Source organism: Fragaria vesca, linkage group LG5, assembly GCF_000184155.1.
Source record: "Fragaria vesca subsp. vesca linkage group LG5, FraVesHawaii_1.0, whole genome shotgun sequence".
NCBI classification, from domain to species: Eukaryota; Viridiplantae; Streptophyta; class Magnoliopsida; order Rosales; family Rosaceae; genus Fragaria; species Fragaria vesca.
Genome location: NC_020495.1, coordinates 7,467,570 through 7,476,992, shown reverse-complemented (window position 1 = coordinate 7,476,992; position 9,423 = coordinate 7,467,570). Strand labels below are relative to the sequence as shown.

The 9,423-nt window shown below is 38.1% G+C and overlaps 1 protein-coding gene and 1 pseudogene across 1 annotated transcript; both read right to left on the bottom strand.

The window, feature by feature from the left end:
- Window positions 1–125: 125 nt before the first annotated feature.
- On the bottom strand, window positions 126–1,970 carry LOC101295819 (COBRA-like protein 4-like). The gene is made up of 6 exons (XM_004301054.1): window positions 1,898–1,970; window positions 1,718–1,797; window positions 1,133–1,589; window positions 895–1,039; window positions 521–801; window positions 126–424 (listed from the first exon to the last, which is right to left on the bottom strand). The coding sequence occupies exons 1-6, from the start codon at window positions 1,968–1,970 to the stop codon at window positions 126–128; spliced, it is 1,335 nt and encodes a 444-aa protein (XP_004301102.1).
- Window positions 1,971–3,589: 1,619 nt separating this feature from the next.
- On the bottom strand, window positions 3,590–6,397 carry LOC101295528 (annotated as a pseudogene; the record flags this gene model as incomplete).
- Window positions 6,398–9,423: the final 3,026 nt, after the last annotated feature.

Below are 9,423 nucleotides of genomic sequence, written 5' to 3'. Positions count from 1 at the left end.
ACTATATATATATATATATATATATATATATATATATATTTCTTCAACTAAGAATTGCATCACATTTCTTCCATGGGACGCATGGATATATATAGTGATCCTACTTGCATATTGTACAGACTAGATTACAGTAAGACTAGCAATACGAAAACCAAAAGGGTAGCCAATATTGTAGAAGATAATGTAAAAATTGGATATGAATTATGAAAAGCAGAGTTGGGTAGATATGGGTATAGATCAGGAAGGGGCATCAAGCACTCATCACCATTGAAGTAAACCCTGAGAGGAAATGCCCAGCCTTGATCCAATGTGAATGTGTTCTTGTCCTTCTTAAGAATCAACTCTGTATAGATATATCCTTTAGGCCCAGCTTCCCTTATTAGGTCATTCACAGTTTTTATGCCATAAAACATACCAGTGTCATCTGCAGGTTCAAACACAATAAAAAGATGTTTAAGAAAGAGATAGGAATTACATGTACTATATCATTTAGCAGGTTATGATTAAATTGTAGACTTACTTGTGGGGTTGTATTGGATAAGTGGTTTATAAAGAAAGCTAGAAATATTAGCTAGTTTGTTGAGATTTGGGTGCTGAGCAACTAGTGTCCATTGTGTGTAATTCATGAGGAAGTTAAAGTTGGTGATGGTAATTCTCACACGCCAATACTCTCTGTAGCTAGCTTTCACATGCCAATGAACTCGGATCGGGCACTTGTGTTCTGTGCATTGTAACAGTTGTGGTGCATTTTCCTTGGCTGAGGTTTTCGATTGTAGCAGACTTGAATCCCTAAGGTCATTCCTGCATAAGTGCCTGTTATTAGTTCAATATTAGATAAGAAGGGAATATACGATGTTCGATGAATTGCCTCAAAGAGAATGTAGCGCTGCTTACACGCATTTATTTGCATCCTTACAACCACAAGCACAAGATGGACATGGAGTGATCAAGGGGCTGTAGAAGGAAGACATGGACACACAACAGGTCGGGTTCTTAGAGGCAATCAATTGTGAGTAAGTGCATGTCAAACTCCATGTCACTGCCAAAATTGTAGACAGAAAGAATTTTACAAGTTCCCATTTTAAAGTGATATGAAAATTAAACAGGGAAGTAGTAGTATTAGTGTACTTACTCATTGCTCTAGTTTTACTCCGGTGGTCAGATGACAAGGTAACCGAGGATGGCACAATGTTGGCGGCACTACAAGTATAGCCTGATCCAGGACCAAGCAAAAAGAATTTCTTCGGAGGCCTTACGGTTTTATTTGAAGTGCCTGCAAGGCCAACACTCATCTGAAATGCTGAGACTGCACTAGAAGGGTCTTGTCCCAATGATGTCAAAACACCACCCTTGCAGCAATTGGTGAACTGTTGGTTGTAAGGAACTCCGGGAAGTAAGTCAATAACTGTTGGAGTTTTCTCACAACAAAGTGGGGTGTTCCCTTTGAATTTCGAACAGTCCCCTTGATCGGCGACTTTAGCTCCCACCATGGACCAGATCACTTCCTTCTTTGCCCATGTCCATCCTAAGCTCCATCCGGGGCTTGTGATGTGCCGGTACATTTGGTTGTTGCTTATTGACACTGCTGCCTGAGTTTGAGTAATCACATATGCACGGTAAGTTAGCTAGCATGCGTTTACTCTCATTCGATTTACCTTGTTTAGTTTCAAGTTTGGCATATGTTATGAAGTTAACTGATTAGCTCTAAACCGCTCACCACATAGCCATCAGGGGTCCAAGACAAAACATCCCACTTGATATTGATGCTTCCATTGGGATCAAAGGGATCATAAGCCACTAGACACACGATCAAGGCCAAGTTAGAATAAGCAATGAGCTAGGCAGGTTAAGGTATGATACTCCTACTTAAAGTACTATTTCTCATACAAAAGTTCACCTGCAGAAGAAAATATTGCCAAAATCATGATAGATGCAAATAATGTGCTTCTTTTAGACTTGGTAATCCCCATGGCTCTAGGTTTAAACTTTAGAGTTTAGTTTGTTGGGATCTTTCTGAACAAGTTCATATGTTTCTTTGGATATTTATAAGCGAGCTAGTTAGCAACTAGGCTCTGAACCAAAAAGTACTAATTTGTTGTTAGAGTTTGTTATTGGGTAGTTAGTTAGACTGTAGTTTTCCAATTGTCATACATATACATACGTGTTAATATTCTTGCGTAATGCAGCATGTCATAATGTATTCTAAACCGGTTTAATTCCAAGAAGGGAGCTGCAGACTATGTCAACATCTTCCACTGGAATTCAATAGTGAGGGGAGAAGTTGATACTTGATAGAGCAGTCCTGCCGGCGGTTCTGTGCACAGAATTGGTGAACATAGAAGTGACCTCAAAGTTCCAGTGATTAGCCAATGAACCTGCAGATTGACTTTGCAGATTATACTTAAACTGGTTTGATGATAATCATCACAGTAGTCACTGTTGCTGGGTTGACATCTTCAGGGTTCCCTATTTATGTATTTGTTCTGACGCTTATCTATTAGTTTAGTTTTTTTTTTTTTTTTTTGTAGAGAAATGAATAATTCATTAATTAAGGGACATACCCAATTACAAAACCTGCAAATGCAAGGCTGAAAAACTACAAATAACAAAAAGAATATGTCTCCAACTCGATCAAAATAGAAAAAGTGAGAGGAAACATATATCTCACTAAACTATGAGCCGAAGACTCTACAATTGAAAATAAATATGCAACAAAACTAACAAATCTAACACATCCACCACACAAAATCACTAACATTGTCGTCGCTATCACCCCAGCAACCGAGAGGTGATGAGTAATAAATCGGAGCGTTGATGCCCGAGTAACTGATGTCAAACAAATCTCAATACACACATTATAAAGACACCCACAGCCCAGAGGAGAAGCTCCTCTCAAACAAACCTGTACATTCCACCATCAAAACCCAAGCCATGAAGGAGTTGAGACTGACGAGAAAGAACCGAGAACCAAACCGAAGAACAGAACCAAAACCAATAAAAATGGGGGGTGATGAGCCCACATGTAAGCACCCATAATCTAATAGGTAAGTGCTCAATTGCACACAAGCTTCTAAACACACACGCTTATCTATCAGTAGTTTAGGATACACTACTATATAACCGGCTGACCTGATGAAGCCGGCCGGCCAAAACCTACTATATATATGTTCATATGTTTAGAATTTCCAAATTAGCTTCCTTTCTCTCTGTTATGTTAATCGTGTATGTTCTTCTCATATGTCGTCACATCTTAACAACACACAAGTACGTGGAGGCTATACAATTACTTAGATAGTTCACCAAAACCTGAGTAACTATCTAAAACCACAGTCCTTACATTCTTATGAAACTAAAACCATATAGAGGCCGGCCTAACTGCATCACCTTTACATGGGAAAGCTTGGATAAACCATGCTCTTGTATGTTTTAGTGTTTTACTAGCTTGATCACAGAAAGGCTAACAGCATCAAAACCAAAATGTTAGCCAATGTAGAAGATGAAATTGGAATTGCATAATGATAGGCAAAATTAGGTAGATGAGGTATATATATATATATATATATATATATATATATATATATATATATATATCAGGAAGGGGTATCCTGCACTCATCACCATCGAAGTAAATTTTCTGAGGAAATGCCCAACCATGCTCCGATGTAAATGTCCTCTTGTCCTTTAAAAGAATCAACTCTGTATAGGTATCCATGAGACCCTGCTTCCATTAGTGGATCATTAACGTATTTTGTGCCATAAAACATGCCTGTATCATCTGCATATATAAATAGATTAGGCTGCTGGTTGAGGAGTAATGAAGAAAAGCAATACAGCATAGTTAGGCGTACTTATTGAGCCGTAGTTGTTGAGTGGTTTATAGAGAAAACCAGAAACAATTGCAAGTTTGTTTAGATTTGGGTGCTGAGCAACAAGTGTTCAATATGAGTTACGTAGTTCATCTGGTAGTTAAAATTGGTGATGGTGATCTTCGCGCGCCAATACTCTCGGTAGTTAGCCTTGACATGCCAATGAACTCGAATTGGGCACGTGTTCTGTGCATTGCAACATTGATTGTGATGTTACTGCTATAATCCCTGGAGCTGTGGTTTTCAAGTTTACCACGCTCGAATCCTTAAGGTCATTGTTACTGCATTACGTTCAATTCTTTTCAATATTAGTGTTTATGAAGTGTTCAAAGAATTGTTTCAAAGAACTTCAAAGAATTAGAGCTGTTAATCTTTATTTTGGGAAAACTGGATAAGCAACTTGTTCGTGTCAGAATTTGGATGAAATACAATGCAACTTTTTAACCTTATACACGTAAGACGCGTTGAAAAGTCAATGAACCAATACGGACTCTCACCTTTCAACGCTATGAGAAACCCAACATCAAGTAAAACACCCACTCATGGTCAAGTAATCGACCTTGAAGGCAAAAGTCGTATACGTGACTTCCTCGACTTTCAACCCACATTCCTAGAGCGCCAACACGCATTCCTCGATTGTCAACTCGTAGTCCTCGAGTGTTAATGGCCAAAGTCTGGAAGGACAGTCCCTCTAGCTCCATGCCTCTGAGACTACCAATGTCGTAACAACTTGATGGACTTCCATGAGACAACTTGAGTGACTATAAAATATCAAGAGTAATATTAATATATATAGGTACATAAATATACTTACATTAAGAGACTAGCTTCACTTACCCATGTAGGTGTCCAGAGCCCATGGCTGGTCTTGTCATGAACAGTATCACAAGATGGGTTAATTAGAAGGTTAAGGCAACACCATGCTCAAAGGTACATGTGTAAGAAAAACAATGATAGCATCATGCTAAAGAGTGTTGGCACGTCCAAAAGCAGTGGCATGAGCATGCCTTAGAAACAAGGGCCATGCTTCACTCAAGAACCCACAACCACTCTGAAACTCTATAAAAAGGGAAACCCTCCTCATTCACAAAGGGGACGGACTCTCATTCTCCAAAAGGAAAAGCTCCACCACCCTTCCCTTCCCTCATATCATCATCAGAGGAAGAGTTCGGCAACCCATCAATGTTCAAGCTGGAAGTCATTCTCTAGCTAGACCTTATCAACAAATCCCGATCCAGTCCCTCAAGTTGTCCTCACCTTCCAGCAGAGTTGGCAGACCCCATGGTCAAGAGATGAAGGTTCACTCTTGAGCATCAATCCCACCAAGTTCCACATCGGATTTCAACGGATTCCTCTTTGACTTGTTGTCGACGAAATTTCGCATCAACACAACTTACACACAATTATTCACATCCTTACAACCGCAAGAACAACATGGACATGGAATGATGATGGGATTGTAAAAGGATGACATGGAGACACAACATTTTGGGTGCTACGAGGCCATGAATTGCGAGTAAGTGCAATAAGTCAAGCTCCATGACACTGCAGAAATTAAGAATAAAAAGAATTCTATACAACTAGCCTAAACATGCATATACGAGTTGTTCAAACTCATTGCTCGAGTAACACGACGACGATCAGGTGAGAATGAAACTGTGGATGATACAATGGTTGCAGCACTGCAAGTGTAGGGTCCAGGACCAAGCAAGAAAAAGCTCTTCGGAACCGTGACAGTTTTATTAGAAGTGCCTGAAAGGCCAACACTGACGAACTGACCTGAAATGCAGCAATTGTTGAACTGTTTGTTGTAAGGAACTCCGGGAAGCAAGTTAATAACTGTTGGAGTCTTCTTACGACAATGTGGGTTTGAATTCGGAACAGTCTCCTTGATCGGTGGTTGAGCTCCCACAATGGACCAGATCACTTCCTTCTTCGCCCATGTCCATCCTAAGCTCCATCCGGGGCTTGTGATCTGCAATTTGGCTGTCTAACTAGGACCTAAATCTTATCGATCATCTCCTCATGAAGGTGAAGCAGTTAAAATGTGAAGCCATCTGAAATGACTTGACCAACGTGAGTATAGACTCTGTATAAATCAGAAATAGGTAAAAACCATATCTACTGGCATTTTGGCTGCTCAAAGTTTATTAGCAAGTTAACGGGGTCAGCCAACTTCTTGCATATTCACAGAAAGCGGAAGCAAAGTTGATTGTTGCGTAACATACGAGATTACGAGTAGTGCTTTCAGTTTGGGTTACAAGGCCCAAGTCTGATCTTCTTTATAACCGAGTTCAACCTTGGATAAGACTGGGTTACTAGACCCATAACTGATTGGGCCACTTAAATTGGCCTTATCGACTTTTTCGTTAAAAGCTTATTTGAGAGAAAAGAAAAATATAAATACACAAAGCGGGACAAGTTAAACCTGCAAGGTTGAAGGCCTGAAGCCACTGCAAGTGGTTCTTATTTAGTTTGATGTGTTCTTTAACCTAGGTTCAAACCTCAAAATCGTCAAAGTGATCAAACATTGTGTTGTTATGCATAATTTGAGCACTTCATATGTTTCGACTTTTGAGTGATTAACTTCTAGGACTAAAAAGCCTTTAGGTACCTTAACAATGTTAAAAAAATAAAATAATAAATAAATAAATAAAAACCTTACAAGGTTGAAGACAGGTCTATTACCACGTTACTTTGATACTACGTTTACTTACTTGAAACATGAAAGAATGATTACGATGTAAAACTATTCATGCGTTTAGTAACAAGTAAATAGATCAGAGTTATGTAGTGTAGCAGTATTCATGCGTTTACTATCACAAAAAAAGATATTAGAATAAGTGTAGGTCGCATCTTATTATCATGAATCGATGTTTCAATAACCTTTAACTTAACCAATTAAGGACATGAGTTTATAAATAACTCTCGTACTAATTTTTTTCTTTTCTATTTTCAGCTGTCTCGGATTCATGTTCTATTTCATTCCAATTGTCGTCAATTCATGAGTTTTTTCATCATTCTAAGTAAATGTGCCCTCAAGTTTGAATCTATAAACTCTATATTCTAACACGACTTGATTATACGGTTTTGAATTCAGACACTAAATTAAGGTTCAAATGTCACATATTTTGACGTGACCCGAGTCCGACAGAACACGACCCACCCGCCTACGGACCAAGATTTAGTTCAACACTTCAATGGATGACCAACTGTAACGAGCAATCATGGAAATCATATCGTCTGCAAAGTAAAGATGGAGATGGAGATGGAGAGCCAATAAAAAATGCCAAAAAGAGGAATAGAATACTACAAAAATGGAAGATCTTTGGTGAAAATAATTGGGTTGTTTTAGACTTTAAGTTGGCATGCAGTGGAAACCAGTTGGCTAAAATCCCTTGTCGGTGATCTACTTCTCTCTTCCTATTTCTATATGCAGACGAAGCATATGACACAGTCTTCCTTTTCCTTCCTTGCCCCAAATTCAAATTTTGAAAAATAAACATGTTCTCTTCACGTTATGTAAAACCCAGCTCACTCACATTGCCAATCCCCAGATCTGAAATTTGAAGATTCTTCTTCCAATTATGCTGCTCTGTTGGGCATCGTAACGACAAGTCGTACAAGTTCTTTGAATAATCCTATAGTACACATAGTGGGTGTTGCGTTTCATTGTTGAAGAAGAGGAAAGATTTTGTTTAGATTTTGTGACCATGGGGAGGGAATAGAGTAGGGAGTTTGGTATGGGGTGTTACTCACTTGATATGTTGGCATGCATGCATTTGCTACTAGTTTACCACATCTATTATGTGTTTGGTATGTGGTCCCATTATTTGTGCCCCTCGCTAAAATTTTAGGGTTAGGAGACTTGTACTTTTACCCCATATCTACGGAACGAAATTGGTTTGACTTACGATCCAAAAAGTAAAACGATTACACATTAGTGTGATATCGCTCTAGTTTCACGTATATAGAATTAGATGATGAACATTGGTAGTTCACGTATTTATTTTCTTATTATCCATCCAGCAATCTAAGTAGTCAAAGTAAAGGGTACCAAACTTTTAGGTATTATTGCATATGAGCGTGGTGCAGTACCATTTAGTGGTGGTCTAAATAACAAATGTAGGTTTCGTTTGGTTCATGGAAAGTAATAATCATGAAAGGAAAATTGTTTATTTCTTATGTTTGTGAATGCTAAATGAAATAAAATACTTTTATGAAGGTTAGGAAAATGTGTGAGAATGTTGTTTCTCCAAAACTTATAGGAATCACTTTCCCATCTTCTTTTCTTGTATTTATTATTCACAATATATTATTTTATTATTTTAATTAACAATTTTCCGGATGATTTTCCTTGTGTTACCAAACATCGGAACGAGGAAATTTCATTTTCCTTCTCTTTCCATTCCCGTGGGAAAGACAAAGGAACTATTTTCCTTTTCGCAAACCAATCACATTAACTTAAGACATTTTCAAATGTTTATCAGATGAACCAATCACATTAACTTATATCATGATATAACGGTGATTCAAAACTAACATAATATTGTACGTGTCAACTGACTTGCACACGTATGAGTTGTCGAGTTAGTCAAATTGATTCCACCGTAGACTTGGGCCTAAAACAACCACATTTTACGTTTCAAGCCGGAAGCCACTTGCAACTTCCGGTCTCCTCGGCAGCTTAGTAAACTGTAAATTGTGATTGAAGTTACTGTTGGAGTCTAGCTAGTAAATGGAAGAAGACAAGTGTGGACCAATGAACATCGGCCCCAGTCAAAACCCAAAAACCAGATCTAACGGCAAAATTGTCGGTAGAGAAGAGACAGGTGTCGAGGCCCAACTGGGTTTGGAGTATTTTCGGGTTCAGATTCCATTAGTGGACAAAGGCCAGTACAATACGGTCCATATATAATTCATGGGAATCATGGGTTGTATACTTGTATTGAGAGAGAGAGACATTCCACATTACACACTAATTGACAGTGAAGGAAAAAATTAGGCATCAACTCGAAAGGCCACCAACGACTTTGAAGAGGTCGCCTCCTCCTTCCTTGTAGTTTGGTTTTATACCAAACAAAAATAGAGAAAATAATGCAATCTTGCCCACATTCAACTTCAATTTTGATTAAGAAAATGGAACCTTACCAACTATTTAATAAAAAGTATCTGAAATTTTTATTCGACAAAAGAAATTGTATTATACACAATTTAGATGTCGATATGGAAATGTATGCATTTCAGCATTTGTAATCAAATTTGTATGTGTCTTTGTTTTTGTATGTGAAATAGTATACAAAGAGACCAACACATGACTTATGTCTCTTTGCGATGTCTCAATGTCTTACTGAATTTTCGCAAAAATGTGCTTCGAAACTGTGTCACAATGTCAATATTTTTTTGTTATTTTCTTTTTTCTCTCCACTCTCTTAAATATCGTCTTAAATGCATATAAATCAATTTCCTTGTTTCATTTGATACATTATCTCTTGGCTCGTCTACACACTTGACCAAATCTATCCCTCTTTGCCCACAAATGCAAAAGTAACAATTT

What these genes read in the sequence shown, in the direction of transcription:
- LOC101295819 (XM_004301054.1), bottom strand. Translation starts at nt 1,970, where the DNA reads ATGGGGATTACCAAGTCTAAAAGAAGCACATTATTTGCATCTATCATG. An exon ending in GGCAATATTTTCTTCTGCAG is followed by an intron (nt 1,798 to 1,897) that starts GTGAACTTTTGT and finishes TCGTGTGTCTAG; the next exon opens with TGGCTTATGATCCCTTTGAT. An exon ending in GAGTAAAACTAGAGCAATGA is followed by an intron (nt 1,040 to 1,132) that starts GTAAGTACACTA and finishes CAATTTTGGCAG; the next exon opens with TGACATGGAGTTTGACATGC.